This window comes from Rhodamnia argentea, chromosome 6 (assembly GCF_020921035.1).
Source record: "Rhodamnia argentea isolate NSW1041297 chromosome 6, ASM2092103v1, whole genome shotgun sequence".
Lineage (NCBI taxonomy): Eukaryota > Viridiplantae > Streptophyta > Magnoliopsida > Myrtales > Myrtaceae > Rhodamnia > Rhodamnia argentea.
In genome coordinates, this window is record NC_063155.1 from 16951538 (window position 1) to 16977355 (window position 25818).

Genomic DNA, 25818 nt, shown 5'->3' on the forward strand with positions numbered 1-25818 from the left:
GCAAAATTTAATAAAAACTAATGGAGGGAAAACGCAAAAAAAGAGAAAAGAAAAGATGAGACAAGGAAAAGAGAAGAAGAGGAACAAAGAAAAATAAAAATAAAATCGTAAAAATATTATTAGAATTGACCATGTTAGCACAGGCCGCGCTACGTAGGACAATTGATGTCCATGTCGGGGATTTCAATATAATATTGATCGAATGGACTTAATTAGCAAAATGTAAAAAGATTTATGATTGAATTAAAAAAAATTAAAATTTTAGGACTGGAATAGTTAATGTCTTCTCTAATGTTGACTGTGCCAGTGATCTCATTGATCTTCTCTTTATGGATTTTGTTTTTCTAATCTTGAAAACACTCTTATTTTGCATCCAAAGGAAAAAAAACAAGAAGATCATTATTGGATTGACTCGAGGAATATTCGAAGTCACGTGCCTTGTTCCCTACCCACGTGACAGCAGAGACCGAGAGAGTTTACTATATTGAGGGCCCTCGCCCAGACGCAAGCACACTCAAAGCCAACTCTCCTGAGAGAAAGAGAGGATTTGACATCTCTGGTGTTTAGAGAGATCCTACAATGGAGAAAGGGGCGAATTCACGGGCATCCTCCGGACATTCGTACGATGTTTTCCTAAGTTTTCGAGGGCCAGACACTCGTCACAATTTCACCGATTGTCTTTATCACGATATGACGGAGGCCGGGATCCTCGTCTATAGGGACACTGAATCCCTCCCTGTGGGTGAAAAAATTAGTGCACTTCTACCAGCGATTGAGAACTCCAAGATCTGCATTCCCATATTCTCCACAACTTATGCTTCAAGTCCCTGGTGCCTCCGGGAGCTCGCACACATGGTCGACTGCACCTTGAAATCGAATGGGAACAAGAAGATTCTACCCATTTTCTTGGATGTGGAACCTGATGACGTCAAGCTCAGGCCGAACGAACTCAAACCAAACTTATACATCCAAGCACTTTTGGAGCACCAGAAGCAGGAGAAGTTCAGCACTGAAGTAGAGTCATGGGAAAAGGCTCTCATTGAGGTGGGCAAGATAAGGGGATGGAACTGGCAGGAGCATGAAGGGTAAATTTCTGAAACTTTTCAACAGTCATATGTAGATTTACTTTTCTTCTCGATTCAGTTTAATTTCTGTATTGTTGGTGAGAGTATAGTTTATTCATCCGGTGGCTTCTATATAGTTCAAATAGCAGTTGCTCAAGGCCACCGCCGCCGCTGCTATTGGTTACTATTGTGGCGAGAATGGAATTCTCACTGGCGGTAGCGGAGGCAGATGGGGAATGAGGACTGTTTTGGTGTCTGGTCTTCTTCTTTTCTTCTTCTTCTTCTTCTTCCTTTTTTTTCCTGCGTAATTTCCTCAGCACGTGAGGGCAATTGAGTCACTTACGGAGTAATTTTACTATATAAACGTTACCCCTAACACTTTGGTTACGTCATGGCAGCCAAGGAGTTCTGATACGATCAGTTTTTCACACTGTTTTGGTTGAGCTCAAGGTCTTGTATGAAAAAGTGACCAAAGATCTAGTTGGAGTTGAAGATCGTGTAGAAGCTATAATCCAAGAGTTGGATCTGAAATCTGATAAAGTACGGTTTTTGGGAATCCACGGAATAGGAGGTGTCGGGAAAACAACACTTGCCAAGGTTGTTTTCAACCGACTACTTTCTAGCTTTCACGGATGCTGTTTCCTCGCAGACGTTGGTGAATCATCACGACGCAATGGTGTGGTACATTTGCAAAAGCAATTGTTATCCAAGCTCCTTGGTTCTCGTTCTGTCAGCCAAATTTATGGCAAAAATGATGCAATCAACATGATGGAGAGAGGAGTACTCAGAAATAAAAAATTTCTCATAGTTCTCGATAACGTGGATGAGAAAAAGCAACTAAGAAATCTAGCAGAGAAAGGTGATTGGTTTGGTTCCGGTAGTAGGATTATCATAACTATTAGGGACCAAAGTCTCCTAAAGATTGAGGAAGAAGCAACAGAATTTTTGACATACGAAGTACGGGAGATGAAATTTGATCATGCTCTCAAGCTTTTCAGTAGGCATGCCTTTAGAAGTGACTTTCCACCGAATCATCGTGTCTCCTGGTCAGAAACAATTGTTCATATTTTGGGAATGCTTCCTTTAGCTCTCGAGGTAACTGGTTCGTCCCTTAACGGTAAATCACAAAAAATATGGGGAGACACATTGAAGAAGCTACAAATTTCTCCTCCCAAGGAAGTTCAAGATACATTGATGATAACTTATGAAATGTTAGATACTGAACAAAGGCATGTATTTTTGGATATAGCTTGTTTTTTTGTTAACATGGATAAAACATACCCACTCTACATGTGGGATGACTGTGAATACTCCCCACATAATGCCATTGAAGTCCTCTTTCTCATGTCCTTTGTAAAAGTCAAAGACGACAATACTTTTTGGATGCACGATCAAGTGCGGGACCTCGGAAGGGGAATCGTCCGTCGAGAGGATACCGAACATCCCTACAAGCGTAGCAGAGTGTGGAAACACGAGGAAGCCATAAGAATCCTGAAGCGGAAAGAGGTATACAAAGTGAAGAACAATTTATTTTCCTGTGAATCATTATAGACTAATCGCTATTAGCGCTTGTAATTGTTTGCTTATGACCTTCACATGTGGACTTCTTGGTGTTTTCGTTGTCAGGGGAGTAGTACAATGAAAGCATTGTCACTGGGACATCATGAAGACAAACTAACACGTGATGAATTTGACAATTACCCAGACCTGAGGTTCTTTCAAGGTGATGGGGTGTTCCTTGTTGGAGATTTCAATAATCTTCTCCCCAGTTTAAGATGGCTTTCCTGGCAAAATTGCCCTTGCAAGTCTGAGGAGTTTGTGGCAAACTTTCCTTGGACTGAATTACTCGTTCTTGACCTTTCATGCAGCGATATTACAGATGAATGGGTTGGCTGGAGCCAAATCAAAGTATGATAGGAGCCCAACTCCATGTATACGTATATCATTTCTTTTGTCATTCTTTTTGCATAGGTCGTTTACCAATATATATTTTGTCAAATTGTTTTGCAGGCGGCAAGTAAACTGAAAGCACTAGATCTCAGCAAGTGCAAAAACTTGACGAGAACGCCTGATTTATCTACGTTCAAGTCCTTGGAGAGATTGAATCTTGAAGGCTGTCACAACTTAATTGAAATTGACCCATCGATTGGTAAATTACAGTGCCTAGCTGCTTTGAACTTGAATGGATGTCAGTCTCTTCAAGAGTTGCCTGAAGTAATAGGATGTCTAAAAGCTTTGACAGAGATTGTCATGCCCGATACGCCAGATAAATTTAGACTTCCGGAGACGTTTGGTAATTTGAAGTCATTGTTGACCTTGGATGTATCACATAGGCAGATCAGCAAACTGCCATACTCAATTGGAGGACTGGTGGAACTTACACGGTTGAGTTTATATCAGTGTACAAAGATAAAGGAACTTCCAGAATCGGTTGGAAAACTACAATCGCTAGTTGAGTTGGATTTATCATGGACAAGTGTTTTCCACCTACCTGATTCCATCGGCGATCTAAAGCAATTGAAAGTACTTCGGATGAGCCACATATCGGGGATGACAAAATTACCAAGTGTGATCGGGAAGGTGGAGAAGCTTGAAGAGTTAGATGCTAGCAATTGTCGGAATTTGATCGGTGAAGTCCCTAAAGAAATTGGAATGCTATCCTATTTGAGGATCCTAAACTTGTCGGATACACGTATATCTGGATTACCTAATTCAATTGGCAACCTAAAGCAACTGAAAGAACTTAGGATAAGCCACATGAGAGGGATAACAAGATTACCTGAGACAATCGGGCTAGCGGAGAATCTTGAAGAGTTACATGCTAGAGGATGTCGCAACTTGACTGGCGAAATCCCTGAAGAAATTGGTGGATTATCCTGTTTGAGGATCCTAGACTTGTCAGACACACGTATATCCGGATTACCCACCACTGTGAGTCGCCTCTCTAATCTCCAAACGCTTAATCTGGAACTATGTCTTGAGCTTAAAAAGTTGCCGGAGCTTCCCCCAAGTTTGACTTGTTCGAGAGGCGCCACTAATAGACATGGCATATGCGCTGGAGAGTATCACTGCTCTTCCCACTAGCATCGGTGCCCCTATCTGAGCTGAAAGCACTTATATTGTCCTGCAAAAATGTGGAATCACCTGATTTTTCCAATTTCAAAACCTTGTTAGTATTGCCATTCTATAATGGTTCGATGTCTGAATTCTTTGATATATTTGATGCGGAGTTGGAGGTCGTCATGATAAAGAGTAGTATGTGGAAAAGCTCAGCCGTGAAGCTCAAGCTCAGAAACGGTCACAGAGCAGTGCGAGTTTCTCGGAGACGTGAGCCATGGAGAAGGGAGTTTAGCAACATCTCAGACATGTCGAAGGGGAAAAGAGACGTGAGGAGTAATGCAAGCACGTGGAGCCAAACGAAGAGCAATTAATTGTCTTCTGCTGCGGATTAGGCTATGAAAATATTGATGGCGGAAGAAGAAGGAGGCAACCGCTCAGATAATGCCAAAGCTTTGTCGAACTTTGATCAGCTTTTGCACCTAGTTTCTGTCAGGTCTTTCAATTTCGATGTCTTTCAACTTCGGTATTTGTCTCAAGTTTAAGAGTTCGGTTCACTATGTGTCTTCTGATTATGAATTTCTTGTTTTGTTTAGTGTTTCAATTTGAGGGTCTATAAACACTCTACATTTCATGCAATTTCGTTAAGTTTGTTTAATTTGCTTTCCAACATCCACATGTTCTTGAACCTAACATCTCCTTACGCTTTGGTTTACTCCTTATTGTCTAATTTTGGGAAAAAGTAACGAAAAGGTCTTAAACTTATTACATTGGTCCCAATTCATTTCTAAACCTTTTAGTTGAATCATTTAGTCCTAATCCTTTTTGCATTAGTACCAATTTAGTCAATCCAGCCAATTTTAGCCAGAAATTGTTAAAATAACACGGACGCTGGCGGTGCTATGTAGATGGCTGGCAATGACGTGAATATTTTTAAAAAGATTGACTCCCTCTTTGTGCTCACTCACTCCGCACTCTCACCTAAATTTGGGTAAGGTTTTTTCTTGATTTGATTAAATATCGAATTATTTTATAAATATAAGTAGGGCATGAGTACGTACATTTGTATTGCAATAGTGATCTGACTCACCCATTTGAGAGGTCTAAGCAACACAAACTCATCCAAATATGTGCCTTCGTAGCACACCTCCCTTTGGCCCTTATTTCTTAACGAACCACCCATTAGACAAGTAATTGTCCTCCGCGTGTCGAACACTGGACTTCACGACTCAAACCGCTACCAGATGTAGCATGTCGGTCAAGACCATGAACTTGACCTAGTTCATGTGCCCCCAATCTTTTTTTATTGTGTCGATAAAACTCCAAACCGATGCATCTACAATAACTTTATCATAAACTAATTAATCCCAATCCGATATGGCTGTAACAAATTTATCCGCTGTTAATTTTCATTAAATTTTTTCGTCAAATCGCTGAGTTGGATGACACGTGGCGATTGACGGGTATGCCGGTTTGATATTTTTACCCTCTATTTGTCATGATTACGTCAAGTTCATCGATTTTCGTAATATTAATTTCAATTTGACGAAAATTAACAGTCGGTAAAATTATCACATATATATCAGTTTAAGAATTTTGATCATTAAAAAAATAAGTTTGTGGCAAATTTATCACAGATATATCAGTTTAAAATTTTTTTTTGTGATAAAAAAATAATTTAAATTAAATTTATCTTATTGACCCCTTTTTATTTGTGCGAGCTTCTGCCGTTATCCGATGTTAATCCATCCTAGGAAGATAACGTTAACACAACTTAAGGACTTAAAGAATTCCTGGAAAAGTAAATAAATTTGGCGAGTCATGCGCCTACGCGCCATCACATTTCGTTTCGACATCCCTCCTCCGATTGCCGGGATGAAGGGCAGAGTCGGACCCAAAGGCATGGTTGGAGCAAAAATGTGGAATTCCTTTTCGATGATTTGTAGACATGTGAGCGAGCATAATCAATCTGAACCAACAGTATTGACGGGTCAATGAGAAATTCACACGACCTACAGATTTGCGATGTATGTAGGTCATATGCACCCAAGAATTTGTCACAAAACATAGGCATCGCCCGTTATAACTTCAATTAATTTCACATTTGAGCGATTTTTTTTGTAATAATTTGTAGCTCACCAATCAAGGACAGGGTTGATGAGAATTTTTGCCAATTGGAGAATTGTACACATCAGGAATAGGGGTGAGCGGATCCTGATTTCTTACGGATTTCACCTATAACTTACCCGTTGAAACATGTTCCTCATTTTTTAAAACCTAAAATCTATCTGTCATATCTTGAAACTTGAAACTTACCCCGCCACGGGTTTTAGAGGTCGGTTTCGGGGGAATCATGCCAATTTCTTTTCTTTTCTTTTCTTTTTTTCATTTTTAGTTAAGCAAAATAAGAGTAAATGCTACGACCACTAATCGGAGGTAGAGATGAGTATTTTCAAGTCCCATACATGATGCATTTAGAATATAAAGTCAACGCTACTGAACAGGTTCTTCATTTTTTGAAATCTGAAACCTAAAAGTTTTGTTTGGCTTCAGAATTTGTAATCATCATTGGACACCATAGATCATGCGAAGACATATACCAAGAAAGATATAAAAATTTATTTCATGATCCCGGTTTCAAGTTCTAGATAATAGAACTTGAAACCTACTCGTTAGAATAAACTTCTTAATTTTTAAAATTTGGAATATACTCTACATATCGTGAGATCTGAATAGAATTAGTTTTTATTAATTTTGGACTTTAGATTTTCGATTTTATCTTCAAATCATGCTCATTCGGTCCTCTGCAAAGTAAAGAAGTGCATCGCACTGCTCCATGCCGATAAATTCTTAACATTGTGCAGCTGGAAGGCATCTTCTCCGCACTCATTTATTAAAAATGTCGTGGATCTAGAATCGTTCAGAAAGCATGTGCTCATCGTTCATTCAAAGGAGCAGGTTGCCCGGATTCGTCTCTCGATACTCGTGTGTATTCTATCATCTCAAGAAGAATACAAAGATGGCAAAAAAAAAAAAAAAAAAAACAGCGCACTTCGGGAGCATCCGCTCCTCGTTTTGGTGTCATGTAATAAGTAATTAATATCCAGAAAAATTTCAAATTAATTTAAACACCTAATAAACTTATTTCAAACTATTTTTCAATCACAATAAATCCTATACTGGTAAACTGATTCCAAAGTTATTCCAAACTAATTTTTTGACCATGAAAAATCTCAAACTATTACACCTATGATAAATAAAGGAAAAAAAACTCAAACTAGTACACCTATTAATCATTAAATATTATCTAAATTAGCTATTTTACGATAAAATTTAATCAAAACTAATGTAGGGTAAATTTGCCACATGTATACCAATTTTGAGGATCGGTCCGGTACCCAGTCTTAGAAATCGGGAACTAGTCATATCGATCCGGTTCTCGGTTCCTAAGTAGGATCGGACCGGACCGGACCGGACCAGACCGGAAATCAATTACCCCTAGGTCTATATGACAACATCTAGCTCTCAGCCATGGCTTCAGCAATTTCATCTTCTCCAACAAGCCCATTGATCAAAGTGTTAAAGGTCACGGTTGCGTGTTCAAGTCCAAGATTGGATCTTTTCAATTGGCAGAGGCAATTCATCAAAATGTTGAGGCTAGAAACGTCGGGAGTCATTCCCTTCGAATTCATCGGATCGATCGTGTCAACGACGGTGGCGCAAAGGGTTCATCCAAAATCCTAATCATCCTCTACAGGTATAATAAAGCATCGTCGCCCTTCTCGCAATCCCCCGCTTTTGCATTTGTTTATCACAAAGGCCAAAAACTCAGAGCGATTACCTCAATCTCTCTAACCAGGTCATCCTAAAGTTTTCAGAATTTCAGGAAGAGCTCCAGTCACCGAATAACTTTTGCAATGGAGTGTTTGTACAATATTTTTGTTAGTCCTTCTATGTTTTACAGATAGCGGGGAAATCTAAATGTCCATGTTAAGCTAAAGACTAAAGTACGTGCAACCTTATGATATGATACAATTAATTGCAAATAATAGGAAAAATAGGTAAGGAATTTCGGAAATTAATGGCTATATAAAGGAGTCGGTAGATGCAGAACACAAAAACCAAAAAAAGATCAGGTAAAAAGCTCTACACCTTGTGGTAAAGAAAAGTGTCTAAAAATTCTTAAACCTTTTTACATTAGTGCCAATTTAGTCCTAAATCTTATGAATTTGTACTAATAGAGTCAATCCAGTAAATTATGGCTGGAAATTGCCGACGTGAATAAGGGTGTACAACGGACAGGTAGAACCGAAAATCAGACTGGACCGCCCGAAAAACAAGTTCAGTTCCCGGTTCCAACGAGAACAAGTTCGGCTCCCTGTTCTAATTCCAAATTTTTGGAACCGGTTTGAACAGGTCCAATTCCTCGTTCCAAGTTAAGACCCACTGGAGAACCGGATCAATTTTGGAATTGGTTCTTACCTATGGTAAAAATAACATAATTTCTCTAAGTTGAGCCTAACTTTGTCTCGCCTCATTTGTTTCTTGTCCACTCTTTGTTGCCTCTCTCTCTATTTTTTGGAGCATTATTTTTATGGATGAATGGAGAATGGAGTTTAAAAATTTATGTTGATGAATTGGGAACGTAGTTTTATAATTTATGATTTATGTCGCGTGTTTAAACTTTTTATTATTTATAATTATATATGGCTGCATTTTTGAACTCTTCATTGTTTGTAATTATACCTTAAACTGGTCTGAAATATACTTGCATGCCCGATGACGTTTATAACTTAGAAGAAGATAGACAAGAATCACTTAACAAATTTGGGATTAGCATCTACTTATCGTTCTCTTCCCGCAACCAAGTTGAGGAGTAACGTTTGTCAAACAATACGACATTTCCAAGATTCAAACATTTAATTATTTCCTTATACAATCCCAAGAAATTTCCAGAGTCTTTCGAGTGTTGGCTGCATTCGTAAAGATACACATGAAAGGTCAGGAAATATTGAATCATGTTACAATCAATAACAACAATAATCTAATGATGGTATTGTGTAAGTACATCCATAAACAAAAGTAGTCTTCCCACCTAATTCTGATTTTTAAATTTGAGATAATATTATAGTTGTTGTGCTTTTACCATACATTAATTAATTTAATAATAGTATATTTCTCTATCATTACCCACAACCAAATTTTAAAAGGCAATTATTGATACTTAACCTTAGGGAGATTCTAATTATCTAAGGTTCCATCCATGTTGCCTAGCTGGAAGATATAACAAAGACCAAGACTCGTACTAGCTGAGAAAAAAAAAAACAAAGACCAAGACTCACACTATAATAGAAGACCAAGACAAATAATTAGTGACTAGTGAGGCAGACTTACTTTTTTTTTTTTTCGGTCTAATCAGACTTATTAGCTGTCCTCGGCCTAGATAGATAAAAAAATGAAAGTGCGACGAAATTTGATTATGATTGGCCAGCAAAATCATCATCGTCGTCGTCGTCATCATCATCGTCTTCTTCTTCTGCTATTGAGGATGAACATAATTTCTTTGTTTCCACATTCAACAACCAAATCCAATTACCAAGCCATACTACAGAAGACGAAGACCATATCTTCTCATTTTCATGCTTACAACAACCCATAGATATTTAACAAGAAACTTTTCTTGCATTGAACCGAATTAAAACGCCAGCTTAGAATTTCTGTATCCAAGTTTTAAAAATTTGAGATGTTTATCATTACATCAAAACCCGATTTCAAAATCTAAAAATTTTAAAAAATAAATAAATAGAAAAACCTAACTTTAAGAGTAAAAATCATACGAGGCACTCGTTTATCCGACAAAACTACAAGCCGAAAAGCCGCCTTCAAATTAACACCCCAAATCTGTTCAATTGTAACATCGGATAAAAAATAATGATTTATGAAAGGGTTAATACCACCGAAAATTAAAAAACTAATACATCCGCAACAAATTTATCATCATTTAGTTTACGTTAAATTGGGTTAATACCACGAAAACCCTTAGAGCTGATACATGTGTGATAAACCGAGGGTAAAAATTCCGAACCGATACACCTGACAACTATCATGTGTCATTCAACTTATCAATTTGATGGCAAAATTTAATAAAAACTAACAGAGGGTAAATTTGTCATTGTACGACCTTGCATCGTTCTTAGGAAGATAATGTTAGCATCAATTAACCACGCCAACTATGCCTAGGTCATGCCGGCCCGGGCATGCCCCGGTGCACAGTCCTAGTTACGCTTTACCAAGTGATAAGGTTTGAAAACTACATCGGCTATCGTTAAGCTCGAAAATCACATCGGACGTTATTAAGCCCAAAAGGAAATAGGCTTGTGAACATATATCATATCTCAAGACTTAATTCAACCATGAGCACTAATCCAATTCCCATAAATGTAATCAAACATGCCAAAGGTTGTCGGCCGCCCTCGCTGGCCATAGGTGAGGGCTGGATGTGGCCACCCTCGCCAGATCCGGCAAGGGGACCCTTGCCCGGCCCTCGCCGACGGCCAGCGACCTCCGCCAGCCATGGCGATTGGCAAAGGGAATAAGGAGAAAAGAAAAAAGATAGAAAGGAAAGTAAAAAAGGAAAAGAGAAGAAAAGAAAAAAGTATTTAAAAATTATTAAACATTCACGTCGCCGTGAGCCATGCCATGTAAGATGTCCGGCGTCTACCTTAGAAGTGTTCGACTTATATTGGCTGAATGGATTGAATTGGTACTAATGTGAAAATATGTAGAACTAAATTTAATCCAATCGAAAGGTTTATGACTGAATTAGTACTAATGCAATACGTTTAAGTTTTTTTTTTTGGGTACTTTTTCCCATAAAATACACCTACGTAGTAGAGGGGCTACTTAATCTTTTAGTTGATGATCTTTATTTAAAAATGAACATTGCTGCAAATTTCAAAAAGTAAGAAGTGCATTTGATATAGATAGAAAGTTAGGAAATTTTCTCTCATATGATTAGAATTAGGAAAAGCTCAAGAAACATCCTCATGTTCCATTCGATTTGGAAATTGATTTTATGATAGTTTTTGAGTGACTTTTATGTTAACAGCGTGTTTTGGGTCCCAAAAAATAAATAACAATTAACTAAAAATTATTGTGAGGTCCACACTTTTAAGAATTTGTAACTCACAATATACTGTTATTCTCATAATCACCATAAAACCATTATGATATCAAAGTCATTTTGATTTCACTCTATATCCTCTAACTTCAAAGCTACGCATTTATGATTTTGTGCCGTCACTTTTGTAGCTTTTACTAGGCTTCATATTTTAAAATTTTGTTACTAAATGAGCGGGACAAGAAAACTTCTAGGATGACAGCCCATTGATTCATCTTTAGAGGAATCTCACTTATCAACTGGTCCAAAATTTTTTACTCCGACCGAGAAGAATCACGAAGTTTTTTAAATCTGAAATTATTACTTCCTAAATTTCAACCTTACATGCAACGCTCTGCTTGAACTTTTGCCAATTTAATCCTAAACCTTTTAATTTCGTCAATTGAGTCCATCTGGCCAATTTTGACCGGATATTACTAATCGCACGGGACGGCCGATCTTGACATGAAATTTTTAATAATATTATAATATATATTTTTATATTATTTATTTATTTATTTTTCCTTTTTTCCTTTTCTCATTTTTTTTCCTTTTCTCATTTTTTTTCCTTTTTCCCTTTCCATTTTTTTATCCACTAGCCTCAGGCGAGGATCGGCAAAATTGGCCTCCGGTAAGGGCCGGTGATGGCCTGGGTGTTCGTCTGAGGCTGGCAACCTTTGCTAGCCAATGAGGCCTGACGACGGTTGATGGACGGAGAATGGGAAAAAGAGAAAAGAAAAGATGAGAAAAGGAAAAGAGAAGAAAAGAAACAAAGAAAAATAAAAAAAAAAAAAAATAAAAATAGTAAAAAATATTATTAGAATTGTCTATGTTAGCATCGGTCGTGCCACGAGGACGACCGATGTCCACTTCAGCGATTTCAATATAATATTGGCCGAATTGACTCAATTAGCAAAACTGAAAAGATTTAGGACTGAATTAACAAAATTAAAAAGTTTAGGATTAGATTAGTGAATGTCTTCTCTAATGTTGATTATGTTGGTGATCTCATTGATCGTCTCTTTATGCATTTTTTTTCTTTCTAATCTTGAAAACACTGTTATTTCTTATAGTCAAAAGTAGGGGTGTCAAAATTGAACTGAAAAATTGAATTGAACCACCGACTGAACTTGACCAAACAAAAATTTTGTGCATTTTGTTTAGTTCAATTTTCAGTTTGGTTAATTGAAAAATAAACATTCTTTTTTTTTCGGTTAACCAAATCGAACCGAAAATCTCTTTCTTATTTTTTATTTCTTTTTTTTTCTCCTTTTTTGGTGGCCAACCCTATGGAACTAGACAAACTATACAGGAAGACCAAACAAATTAATTAAAAGACGATAGTGCATCGAAAGGAAAAAAAAAGAAAAAGAAAATCATTATTGGATTGACTCGAGGAATATTCGAAGTCACGTGCCTTGTTCCCTACCCACGTGACAGCAGAGACCGAGAGAGTTTACTATATTGAGAGCCCTCCCTCAGATGCAAGCACACCCAAAGCAAACTCTCCTGAGAGAAAGAGAGGATTTGACATCTCTGGTGTTTAGAGAGATCCTACAATGGAGAAAGGGGCGAATTCACGGGCATCCTCCGGACATTCATACGATGTTTTCCTAAGTTTTCGAGGGCCAGACACTCGTCACAAATTCACTGATTGTCTTTACCACGATATGACGGAGGCCGGGATCCTCGTCTATAGGGACACTGAATCCCTCCCTGTGGGTGAAAAAATTAGCGCGCTTCTACCAGCAATTGAGAATTCCAAGATCTACATTCCCATATTCTCCACAACTTATGCTTCAAGTCCCTGGTGCCTCCGGGAGCTCGCACACATGGTCGACTGCACCTTGAAATCGAATGAGAACAAGAAGATTCTACCCATTTTCTTGGATGTGGAACCTGATGACGTCAAGCTCAGGCCAAACGAACTCAAACCAAACTTATACATCCAAGCACTTTTGGAGCACCAGAAGCAGGAGAAGTTCAGCACTGAAGTAGAGTCATGGGAAAAGGCTCTCATTGAGGTGGGCAAGATAAGGGGATGGAACTGGCAGGAGCATGAAGGGTAAATTTCTGAAACTTTTCAACAGTCATATGTAGATTTACTTTTCCTCTTGATTCAGTTTAATTGCTGTATTGTTGGTGAGAGTATAGTTTATTCATCCGGTGGCTTCTATATAGTTCAACTAGCGGTTGCTCACGGCCACCGCCGCCGCTGCTATTGGTTACTATTGTGGCGAGAATGGAATTCTCACTGGCGGTAGCGGAGGCAGATGGGGAATGAGGACTGTTTTGGTGTCTGGTCTTCTTCTTCTTCCTTTTTTTTTTCTTGCGTAATTTCCTCAGCACGTGAGGGCAATTGAGTCACTTACGGAGTAATTTTACTATATAAAAGTTACCCCTAACACTTTGGTTACGTCATGGCAGCCAAGGAGTTCTGATACGATCAGTTTTTCACACTGTTTTGGTTGAGCTCAAGGTCTTGTATGAAAAAGTGACCAAAGATCTAGTTGGAGTTGAAGATCGTGTAGAAGCTATAATCCAAGAGTTGGATCTGAAATCTGATAAAGTACGGTTTCTGGGAATCCACGGAATAGGAGGTGTCGGGAAAACAACACTTGCCAAGGTTGTTTTCAACCGACTACTTTCTAGCTTTCACGGATGTTGTTTCCTCGCAGACGTTGGTGAATCATCACGACGCAATGGTGTGGTACATTTGCAAAAGCAATTGTTATCCAAGCTCCTTGGTTCTCGTTCTGTCAGCCAAATTCTTGGCGAAAATGATGCAATCAACATGATGGAGAGAGGAGTACTCAGAAATAAAAAATTTCTCATAGTTCTCGATAACGTGGATGAGAAAAAGCAACTAAGAAATCTAGCAGAGAAAGGTGATTGGTTTGGTTCCGGTAGTAGGATTATCATAACTATTAGGGACCAAAGTCTCCTAAAGATTGAGGAAGAAGCAACAGAATTTTCGACATACGAAGTACGGGAGATGAAATTTGATCATGCTCTCAAGCTTTTCAGTAGGCATGCCTTTAGAAGTGACTTTCCGCCGAGTCATCGTGTCTCCTGGTCAGAAACAATTGTCCATATTTTGGGAATGCTTCCTTTAGCTCTTGAGGTAACTGGTTCGTCCCTTAATGGTAAATCACAAAAAATATGGGGAGACACATTGAAGAAGCTACAAATTGCTCCTCCCAAGGAAGTTCAAGATACATTGATGATAACTTATGAAATGTTAGATACTGAACAAAGGCATGTATTTCTGGATATAGCTTGTTTTTTTGTTAACATGGATAAAACATACCCACTCTACATGTGGGATGACTGTGAATACTACCCACATAATGCCATTGAAGTCCTCTTTCTCATGTCCTTTGTAAAAGTCAAAGATGACAATACTTTTTGGATGCACGATCAAGTGCGGGACCTCGGAAGGGGAATCGTCCGTCGAGAGGATACCGAACATCCCTACAAGCGTAGCAGAGTGTGGAAACACGAGGAAGCCATAAGAATCCTGAAGCGGAAAGAGGTATACAAAGTGAAGAACAATTTATTTTCCTGTGAATCATTATAGACTAATCGCTATTAGCGCTTGTAATTGTTTGCTTATGACCTTCACATGTGGACTTCTTGGTGTTTTCGTTGTCAGGGGAGTAGTACAATGAAAGCATTGTCACTGGGACATCATGAAGACAAACTAACACGTGATGAATTTGATAATTACCCAGACCTGAGGTTCTTTCAAGGTGATGGGGTGTTCCTTGTTGGAGATTTCAATAATCTTCTCCCCAGTTTAAGATGGCTTTCCTGGCAAAATTGCCCTTGCAAGTCTGAGGAGTTTGTGGCAAACTTTCCTTGGACTGAGTTACTCGTTCTTGACCTTTCATGCAGCGATATTACAGATGAATGGGTTGGCTGGAGCCAAATCAAAGTATGATAGGAGTCCAACTCCATGTATACGTATATCATTTCCTTTGTCATTCTTTTTGCATAGGTCGTTTACCAATATATATTTTGTCAAATTGTTTTGCAGGCGGCAAGTAAACTGAAAGCACTAGATCTCAGCAAGTGCAAATACTTGACGAGAATGCCTGATTTATCTACGTTGGAGTCCTTGGAGAGATTGAATCTTGAAGGCTGTCACAACTTAATTGAAATTGACCCATCCATTGGTAAATTACAGTGCCTAACTGCTTTGAACTTGAATGGATGTCAATCTCTTCAAGAGTTGCCTGAAGTAATAGGATGTCTAAAAGCTTTGACAGAGATTGTCATGCCCGATACGCCGGATAAATTTAGACTTCCGGAGACGTTTGGTAATTTGAAGTCATTGTTGACCTTGGATGTATCACATAGGCAGATCAGCAAATTGCCATACTCAATTGGAGGGCTGGATGAACTTAGACGGTTGAGTTTATATCAATGTACAAAGATAAAGGAACTTCCAGAATCGGTTGGAAAACTAAAATCGCTAGTCGAGTTGGATTTGTCATGGACAAGTATTTTCCACCTACCTGATTCCATCGGCAATCTAAAGCAATTGAAAGTACTTCGGATGAGCCACATATCTGGGATGACAAAATTACCAAGTGTGATTGGGAAGGTGGAGAAGCTTGAAGAGTTAGATGCTAGCAATTGTTGGAATTTGATCGGTGAAGTCCCTGAAGAAATTGGAAGCCTATCCTATTTGAGGATCCTAAACTTGTCGGATACACGTATATCTGGATTACCTAATTCAATCGGCAGCCTAAAGCAACTGAAAGTACTTAGGATAAGCCACATGAGGGGGATAACAAGGTTACCAAAGGCAATCGGGCTAGCGGAGAAGCTTGAAGAGTTAGATGCTAGAGGATGTCGCAACTTGACTGGCGAAATCCCTGAAGAAATTGGTAAATTATCCTATTTGAGGATCCTAGACTTGTCAGACACTCGTATATCTGGATTACCCACCACTGTGAGTGGCCTCTCTAATCTCCAAACACTTAATTTGGAACTATGTCTTGAGCTTGAAAAGTTGCCAGAGCTTCCCCGAAATTTGACTTGTCTGAGAGGTGCCACTAATAGACATGGCATATGTGCTGGAGAGTATCACTGCTCTTCCCACTAGCATCGGTGCCCTATCTTAGCTGAAAGCACTTATATTGTCCTGCAAAAGTGCGCAATCACCTGATTTTTCCAATTTGAAAACCTTGTTAATCTTGCGATTCTATAATGGTTTGGCGTCGGATTTCTCTGATACATTTGATACGGAGTTTGAGGTCCTCCTGATAAAGAGTAGTATGTGGAAAAGCTCAGCACATGACCTTGACCGAGAATGACTTCGTCCTGGAAATTTGATTCGCCCATGAAGCTCAAGCTCAGAAACGGTCACAGAGCAGTGCGAGTTTCACGGAGACGGGAGCCATGGAGAAGGGAGATAAGCAACATCTTAGAAATGTCGAAGGGGAAAAGAGACGTGAGGACTGAGGAGCAGTGCAAGCACGTGGAGCCAACCTAGGAGCAATTAATTGTCTTCTGCTGCGGATTAGGCTATGAAAATATTGATGGCGGAAGAAGGAGGAGGCAACCGCTCAAATAATGCCAAAGCTTTGTCGAACTTTGATCAGCTTTTGCACCTAGTTTCTGACAATGAAGGTCTTTCAATTTCAATGTCTTTCAACTTCGGTATTTGTCTCAAGTTTAAGAGTTCGGTTCACTATGTGTCTTCTGATTATGAATTTCTTGTTTTGTTTAGTGTTTCAATTTGAGGGTCTGTAGACACTCCACATTTCATGCAATTTCGTTAAGTTTGTTTAATTTACTTTCCAGCATCTACATGTCCATGAACCTATCATCTCCTTACGCTTTGGTTTACTCGAATGTTACTCCTTATAGTCTAATTTCGGGAAAAAGTAATGAAAAAGTCTTAAACATATTGCATTGGTCCCAATTCATTCCTAAACCTTTTAGTTGGACCATTTAGTCCTAAACCTTTTTACATTGGTACCAATTTGGTCAATCCCGTCAATTTTGACCAGAAATCGTTAAAATAATATGGACGTCAACAATGCCATGTAGATGGCCGGCAATGACGTGGATATTTTTTTTAAAAAATATTTTTGATTATTTTTTCTTTTTTTTCCCTTAGACTTGGTCGCTGGCCCCTAGCAAGGGCTAGCTAGCCCTCGATGGCCGCCAACGAGGGTTACGGTCCTCGCCAAGGCCGACGAGGGTTGTCGTCCAAAGCCAAGTCTAAAAAATAGGAAAAATAATAATAAATCCTATTAAAAAATGTCAACATTATCACCGGCTAGCCTACGTGGCGCCGCTGGCATCGACGTCAGCAATTTTCAACCAAAATTAGCAAGATTGATTAAATTGGTACCGATATAATAAGGTTTAGGACTAATTTGATCTAATTGGAAGGGTTTAAGACTGAATTGGTACCAATGCAATGGCTTTTTTGGTAATTTGCCTGTCTAATTTCTCCATCATTTCAATTCAAAGCCCAAAATGCTTTTCACATGAAAATGCCCAAACAAAATCCGCAAACCCATGGATAAATACAAGTACAATTCATATTGAAAAGTTTAGCACTATTTTGGAGTTGAATTACTTTTATAACCAAAGTGAAGAACCATTTATTTTGCATTTGGGATTATCTAAAGGAAAATTGTGTATGTTTCAATAAGTTTTCAAATATTCAAAACTATTCCTATTGTAACAATTTTTTATCGTCATCAATTTATAACGGTGTTTGTTTGCCATTAATCTACACTGGTTTTGTAATGTTCTTATGGCCGTTTTGTAGCGGTCTTGCACACAATCAATTTGTAACGTTTCTCAATCAAATGCAAGAATTGATGATGAAAAGGACTCTCTTTCTTTTACCTTAAAATTGTTACTCTGAACATAATTGAAAAGTTGTTTCGCTGGATTGCTCTAAATCTGTTTCAATGCTTGGTGAATGAAGTTGGGTGTAATTTTTGGGCCAAGGGCGTTGTGGTGTAACAATGCAGGCTCAATAGCGAACTTTCATATTTCTGGTATTTGGTGGATGAAGTTGAGCATAATTTTCGGGCAAGGGTCAATGTGTTGTAATAATGCAGGCCTGGTGGTAGTCTTCATATCTTGATGCAAACAAATGCTTGGATTAAGGGAAGCATACATAACATTGAGCCCACACGAGAGGAGAGGATTGTTATAATGCACGTGTGAGATGTGTTAGCTAAATCCCATATTGATGAATTAGTGTGGTGTAAAACAATTAATATATCTTAGTTGGCCCATAACTCATTAGCTTAGGCTTTTGAATGAAGGTGGATCTACATGGATATCTTAACAGGCTCGAACAATTGTATATGTTTGGATAAGTTTTCAAATATTCAAAATTGTTAATTTGGAACGATTTTTTACCGTCACCAATTTAAAATGGTGTTTGTTTGCCATTAATCTATACCAATTTTGTAACGTTCTTATGACCGTTTTGTATCGGTCTTGCACACAATCAATTTGTAACTTTTCTCAATTTAATGCAATAATTGATGATGAAAAAGACTCTCTTTCTTTTACCATGAAATTGTTACTTCGAACATAATTGAAAAGTTGTTTAGCTCAATTTGTAACGTTTCTCAATTAAATGCAAGAATTGATGATGAAAAAGACTCTCTTTCTTTTACCTAGAAATTGTTACTCCAAACATAATGGAAAAGTTGTTTTGTTGGAATTGCTCTAACTCTGTTTCGGTGTTTGGTGAATGAAGTTGGGTGTAATTTTCAGGTGGTGGGCAATGTGGTGTAATAATGCAAGCTCAATGGTGAACTTTCGTATTTCTAGTATTTGGTGGATGAAGTTGGGCATAATTTTCGGGCAAGGGTCAATGTGGTGTAACAATTCAGGCCTGGTGGTAGTCTTCATATCTTGATGCAGAAGTATACTTGGATTAAGGGAAGCAGACATAACATTGAACCCACACGAGAGGATGGAATTGTTATGATGCACTCATGAGCTGTGTTAGTTAAATTCCATATCGATGAATTAATGTGGTGTAGAGCAATTAATATATCTTAATTAGTCTATAACTCATTGACCTAAGTTTTTTAGAGAAGGTGGATCTATGTGGATATCTTCACAGGCTCGAACTTGATCTTCCTCTTGATAAAAAGGTATCTCACTTCTCTTCCGTGCTCCTTAATAATATACTTGATGCGACGCTCGGCGATCTCCCCAATGAAATGGTGGGTTTACATGGAGATGTGTCTTATTGGGCTTTCGATTGATTGCAATAAACTCACTTTTCAACAAGTCTAAAGAATTTCGACAAAAAAAGAAAAGAAAATAAGTCTAAAGAATATTCGCATATTCGATGAAATTTTTAATACAACTTAGAAGAAGACGGACGAGAATCATTTGACTTTTGGGGGATTAGCATCTGTTTGTCGTTTCCTGAATTAGAAAATTAATTTTTTGAAGTTATTAAAAAATCTCGTGAACCTCGTTCTACTTTTTGGCACATCTTTTAATAATGGACCGCAATTTCCTAAACAATTTCGTAATCGCGTGCCATCATCTTCATCAATTCAAACCTTCCTTTATTTATGAAGATCATTACCTTTTTTCCACATTCAACCACCGAATCAAATAACCCGGCAGTGCTGCATAAGAGGAAGCCCATGTTGTCTCGTTTTCACACGTACAACAATCGCAGATTTCTCAAATCAATTTTTCTTGCTATAAATCAAACTGAAACGCCACCCTTGAATTTTCCTCTTCATAGTTTTAAAAATTTGAGAGGTTTGACATCAAAGCAAAGCCTGATTTCAAACTCTAAAAAGTTTCTTAGCTTAAAGGTAAAAATTGCATGGGACCATCATTTATCTAACAAAATTACAAACTGAAAAACTCCTTTCAAACTAACACCCTTTGTAAGATCCATAGATTAAATACTCTTTCTTTGAATTGGGTTACCCATCCCCCTCAATCCCTTTGAGATTTACTTCGTCTTGATGCTCCGACAATGGGCTCTCATGTTTAAGTACTTTTGAATCTAATAAAGCATATTTCGACCCCCAAAAAAAAAACCCCAAATTTCCGACCAAAAAGAAAAAAACTAACGCTCAAATTTGATCTAAAAAAAAAAAAAACGAATGCCCAAAATCTATTTAATATCCTTTGCACTATGATATTCTAATTGTAACATCGGATTAGAAAATGAATGTCAAATAATGTTACGACTTGTCAAATATATGTTATGGATAGCATCTGAAAATTATTGACGACGAGACATAAAACACTTTGTCGAAACTTTTTTTTTTTTTCAATTGGGTTACTAAGGTTTCAAGAGTCGAATGATATGCCAACAAAGTTGTGATAAAATTTTGATGCAGAAAGATATTAGAGGAGGGTACACAGGTATTTCATATACCGTTGATAATTTGGTAATAATGAGTTATTCTCATTTGGTGCCATCTGACAAACTATATCTTTATTCTACAGCTAACATGTCAAATCAATTTTCAAATTTAAAATTTTGAAGAGAATAATTTGGTGATATGATATCCCTTCAAAGTACATTCGTTATATGCGATCTTACTGGTAAATGCACTAAAGGGTGGGGACGACAGTGTCGCAGGTGCGGAGTTGGACTCCCGCACACGAAAGTTAGAGGGATGAGAGTTAATGATAAGATACACAACAAAACAGAGTAGGTTTATCGAACATGAAATCATTGGCTTGGGGGGACCAACGTGGAATAAATAAAAGAGCAATAACAACAACCATTTGCTCATCACTGCCTTGCATTTCCAACTTGATTAAGAATACGATAATTAAGGATGGATTCAATGTGCATGTCCTATTAATCAATTAAGAAATCAAGAAATAAACGTACACGTTATTCGTGAAAGACCAAGCCGACGAATTTGAATTGACTAGAGAGTGAGTTCGAGAAGAAGATAAGGCTGTTTTTGTTTGGTCGAATAAGACAAGGACTTTAATGCATCTGCAACTGCTCCTAGTCAATCAATTACTAATTAATTGGAGATTCCTTACTAATTTTTTCTTGCTTGGTAACATATTTCATGTCGATGCTTGTTCATGGAGACCAGTTATCAATCCTTCTACGAAGCAGAAAAGCTTATTTCGTTTCAACTTTCCCCCTCCGGTTGCCGGGGATAAAGGGCGGAGTCGGACCCAAAGGCACGGTAGGAGCAAAAATGTGGAATTTTTTTTCTGATGATTTGTATACGTGTGAGTGAGCATAATTAATCTGAACCTTTAGTATTGATGGGTCAATGTGAAATTCACACGATCTAAAGATTGCGATGTATGTAGCTCATATGCACCCAAGAATGTGTCACAAAACATAGCCATGGCCGGTTGTAACTTCAATCAATTGCTCATCTTAGCGAATTTTTTTTTATTAATTCATAGCTCACCAATCAAGGACAAAGTTGATGAGAATTTCTGCCAATTGGGGAATTGAACACTTCGGAAATAGGGTGTGTGATTCCTAATTTCTTACGGGTTCTACCTGAAACCTATCCGTTTGAAAATGTTCCTTATTTTTTGGAACCTAGAACCTACCCGTCATATCTTGGTACCTAGAACCTGCTCTGTCACAAGTGCTAAGGTCAATTCCGAGATAGCCGAGACCTTGCCAATTTATTTTCTTTTCTTTTTTAATTTTTCGTTAAGCAAAATAAGAGTGAACACTATATCCACTAAGGGGAAGTAGAGATGAGTGATTTCAGATTCCGTACGGATTATATTCGGAACTTGAAACCAATCCATTAGAAAAAAATCCTCATTTTTTGGAATCTGAAATCTAAAAATTTATTTGGCTCTAGAATATACAATTATCATTAGATACCATAGAGTATTGTAGGATCACACGAAGGCATATACCAAGAAAGATATAAAAATTTCTTTCAAGATCCAAAGTTTAGGTTCTAAGTTACATATAGGGGTGAGCAAATCGGACCGCCCGAACCGGGACCGCTCGGACCGGACCGGGACCGGTGGTCCGATTCCCAGTTTTAGAGGGAGCGGTCCGGTTCCCGGTTCTAGTGTCCGCCAGGACCGGACCGCCCGGACCGAACCGATCGAATTTTTTTTTTTATCAAGAAAACTCCATGCGCATGGAGTTTTTTCGATCTTGCCTTTTTAGTCCCCAAACAAAATCCTCATCTCGATATTGCCTCGGTTGGTTCCTGGGTCGTTTTTGACCCAAAGGAAGATCGTTTTTGCTAGAATCTCATATGCATTTTGGAAACAATCTTGCAAAAGTTCTCAACTTTGCCTTGAAAGACCCGTTTTAGGAAATGAACTTGAAATTTTTTAATGTCCAGTCTCTATATTTTCTAGATCCGGACCGTCCGGGAATGGTACAATTTTTTTTTTTGGCATGTGTTCAATCCAATGGAACCGCCCGGGAACCGGACCGGACTAGTGGTCCGGTTCCCGATTTCGGAAAATTGAGAACCGGAACCACCGGTGAGTGGTTACGGTTCTCGGTTCTTGAGGGGAACCGGACCGGACTGGAAACCGATCACCCCTAGTTACAGATAGTAAAACTTAAAACCTACCCGTTAGAATTGATTCCTCGATTTTTGAAACCTGAAACTTACTCTACATACCTTAAAACTTGAAATTGGGCCTCAAGGTGGGTCTTGAGATGTGTCTTATCGGACTTTCATTTGATTGCAATAAACTCACTTTTCAACAAGTCTAAAGAATTTCGACCCAAAAAAAAAAAAACAAGTCTAAAGAATATTCACATATTCGATGAAATTTTCAATACAACTTAGAAGAAAGACGAGAATCATTTGATCCTTTGGGGGATTAGCATCTATTTGTCGTTTCCTGAATTAGAAAATTAATTTTTTGGAATTATTAAAAAATCCTGTGAACCGCGTTCTACTTTTTGGCACATCTTTTAATAATGAACCACAATTTCCTAAACAACTTCGTAATCGCGTGCCATCATCAATTCAAATCTTCTTTCTTTATTCATGAAGATCATTACTTTTTTTCCACATTCAACCACCAAATCAAATTACCCGGTAGTGCTACATAAGAGGAAGACTATGTTGTCTCATTTTCACACGTACATACAATCGGTTCACTATGTGTCTTCTGATTATGAATTTCTTGTTTTGTTTAGTGTTTTCATTTTGGGGTCTATAAACACTCTACGTTTCATGCAATTTCATTAAGTTCGTTTAATTTACTTTCCAGCATCTACATGTCCTTGAACCTAACATCTCCTTACGCTTTGGTTTACTCAAATGTTACTCCCTATAGTATAATTTCGGAAAAAAGTAATAAAAAAGGCTTAAGTCTATTGTATTGGTACCGATTCAATCCTAAAATTTTTAATTAGACCAATTTAGTACTAAATCTTTTTGCATCAGTATCAATACAAGAAGTTCGGGACCTTTTTGGTACTTTCCCATCTAATTTCTCCATCATTTCAATTCAAAGCGTAGAATGCTTTTCACATGAAAATGCCAAAATAAAATCCACAAACCCATGGACAAATACTTGTACGATTCAAAATGTAAAGTTTAGCACTATTTTGAAGTGAATTACTTTTGTAACCAGAGTGAAGAACCATTTATTTTGCATTTGCGATCGTCTAAAGGAAAATTGTGTATGTTTCAATAAGTTTTCAAATATTCAAAAATATTACTTTTGTAACGATTTTTTACCGTCACCAATTTAAAATGGTGTTTGTTTGCCATTAATCCATATCAGTTTTGTAACGTTCTTATGACCGTTTTGTAGTGGTCTTGCACACAATCAATTTGTAACTTTTCTCAATTTAATGCAATAATTGATGACGAAAAAGACTCTCTTTCTTTTACCATGAAATTGTTACTTCGAACATAATTGAAAAGTTGTTTAACTCAATTTGCAACGTTTCTCAATTAAATGCAAGAATTGATGATGAAAAAGACTCTCCTCCTTTTACCTTGAAATTGTTACTCCGAACATAATTGAAAAGTTGTTTTCTTGGAATTGCTTTAACTCTGTTTCAGTGTTTGGTGAATGAAGTTGGGTGTAATTTTCGGGTAGTGGGCATTGTGGTGTAACAATGCAGGCTCAATGACATACTTTCATATTTTTTATATTTGGTGGATGAAGTTAGGCATAATTTTCGGGCAAGGGTTAATGTGGAATAACAATGCAGACCTGGTGGTAGTCTTCATATATTGATGCGGAAGGGTACTTGGATTAAGGGAAGCGGACATAACATTGAGCCTACATGAGAGGAGGGGATTGTTATGATGCACGTGTAAGATGTGTTAATTAAATCTCATATCGATGAATTAGTGTGGTGTGGAGCAATTAATTATCTTATTTGGCTCATAACTCATTAGCTTAGATTTTTGAGTGAAAATGTGCCTATATGGATATCTTAACAGGTTCGAACTTGATCTTTCTCTTGATAAAAAGTATCGCGCTCCTGTTCCGTGCTCCTTAATAATATACTTGATGTGACGTCTGGCGATCTCCCCAATGAGCAGGTGGGTCTACATAGAGATGTGTCTTATCGTGGCTTTCGATTGATTGCAATAAACTCACTTTTCAACAAGTCTAAAGAATTTCAACCACAAAAAAAAAAAAAAAAAAGCAAGTCTAAAGAATATTCGCATAGTCGATGAAATTTTTAATACAACTTAGAAGAAGACGGACGAGAATCGATTGACCTTTTGGGGGATTAGCATCAATTTGTCGTTTCCTGAATTAGAAAATTAAATTTTTGGAATTATTAAAAAATCTCATAAGCCGCGTTCTACTTTTTGGCACATCTTTTAATAATGGACCGCAATTTCCTAAACAATTTCGTAACCGCGTGCCATCATCTTCATCAATTCAAATCTTCCTTCTTTATTTATGAAGATCATTACCTTTTTTCCACGTTCAGCCACCAAATCAAAATGACCCAGCCGTGCTGCATAAGAGGAAGACCACGTGGTCTCGTTTTCACACGTACAACAATAGCAGATTTGTCAAGTCAATTTTTCTTGCTATAAATCAAATTGAAACGCCACCCTTGAATTTTCCTCTCGTAGCTTTAAAAATTTGAGAGGTTTGACATCAAAGCAAAGCCTGATTTCGGACTCTAAAACATTTCTTAGCTTAAAGGTAAAAATTGCATGGGACATCATTTATCTAACAAAATTACAAACTGAAAACCTCCTTTCAAACTAACGCCCTTTGTAAGATCCATAGATTAAATACTCTTTCTTTGAAATGGGTCACCCATCTCCCTCAACCCCTTTGAAATTTACTTCGTCTTGATGCTCCGACATTGGGCTCTCATGTTTAAGTACTTTTGAATCTAATAAAGCATATTTCAACCAAAAAAAAAAAAAAAAAACTAAACCCAAATTTCTGACCAAAAAGAAAAAAAGTAACGCTCGAATTTGATCTAAAAAAAAAAAAACGAATGCCCAAAACCTGTTTAATATCTTTTGCACTATGATATTCTAATCATAACATCGGATTAGAAACATGAATGTCAAATAATGTTACGACTTGTCAAAT

General features: G+C 37.7%; 2 protein-coding genes across 3 annotated transcripts; both read left to right on the forward strand.

The window, feature by feature from the left end:
- The first annotated feature begins 530 nt into the window (after positions 1–530).
- On the forward strand, positions 531–17042 carry LOC115732015 (disease resistance protein RPV1-like). Of its 2 annotated transcripts, XR_007198807.1 has the most exons (7): positions 531–1085; positions 1463–1635; positions 1714–2570; positions 2691–2972; positions 3075–3666; positions 3883–4300; positions 16545–17042. XR_007198807.1 is itself a non-coding variant. In XM_048280958.1 (6 exons), the coding sequence occupies exons 1-6, from the start codon at positions 580–582 to the stop codon at positions 4146–4148; spliced, it is 2676 nt and encodes an 891-aa protein (XP_048136915.1). In that variant the 5' UTR covers positions 531–579; the 3' UTR covers positions 4149–4323. The 2 variants fall into 2 exon arrangements, 1 of the variants encoding a protein (XP_048136915.1); XM_048280958.1 differs by lacking the exon at positions 16545–17042 and having other exon boundaries at positions 3883–4323.
- Positions 12769–17042, forward strand: LOC115751236 (disease resistance protein RPV1-like). The gene is made up of 4 exons (XM_048280957.1): positions 12769–13345; positions 13708–14815; positions 14936–15217; positions 15320–17042. Exons 1-4 carry the CDS (start codon positions 12840–12842, stop codon positions 16391–16393), a joined length of 2970 nt encoding a protein of 989 aa, XP_048136914.1. The 5' UTR covers positions 12769–12839; the 3' UTR covers positions 16394–17042.
- Positions 17043–25818: the final 8776 nt, after the last annotated feature.

Bases quoted from the DNA above. Each gene is read 5' to 3' on its own strand.
- LOC115732015 (XM_048280958.1), top strand. From the start codon at position 580: ATGGAGAAAGGGGCGAATTCACGGGCATCCTCCGGACATTCGTACGAT. The intron at 1,086-1,462 runs GTAAATTTCTGA...ACGTCATGGCAG, and splicing joins AACTGGCAGGAGCATGAAGG to CCAAGGAGTTCTGATACGAT. The intron at 2,571-2,690 runs GTATACAAAGTG...TTTCGTTGTCAG, and splicing joins GAATCCTGAAGCGGAAAGAG to GGGAGTAGTACAATGAAAGC.
- LOC115751236 (XM_048280957.1), top strand. From the start codon at position 12,840: ATGGAGAAAGGGGCGAATTCACGGGCATCCTCCGGACATTCATACGAT. The intron at 14,816-14,935 runs GTATACAAAGTG...TTTCGTTGTCAG, and splicing joins GAATCCTGAAGCGGAAAGAG to GGGAGTAGTACAATGAAAGC. The intron at 15,218-15,319 runs GTATGATAGGAG...ATTGTTTTGCAG, and splicing joins TTGGCTGGAGCCAAATCAAA to GCGGCAAGTAAACTGAAAGC.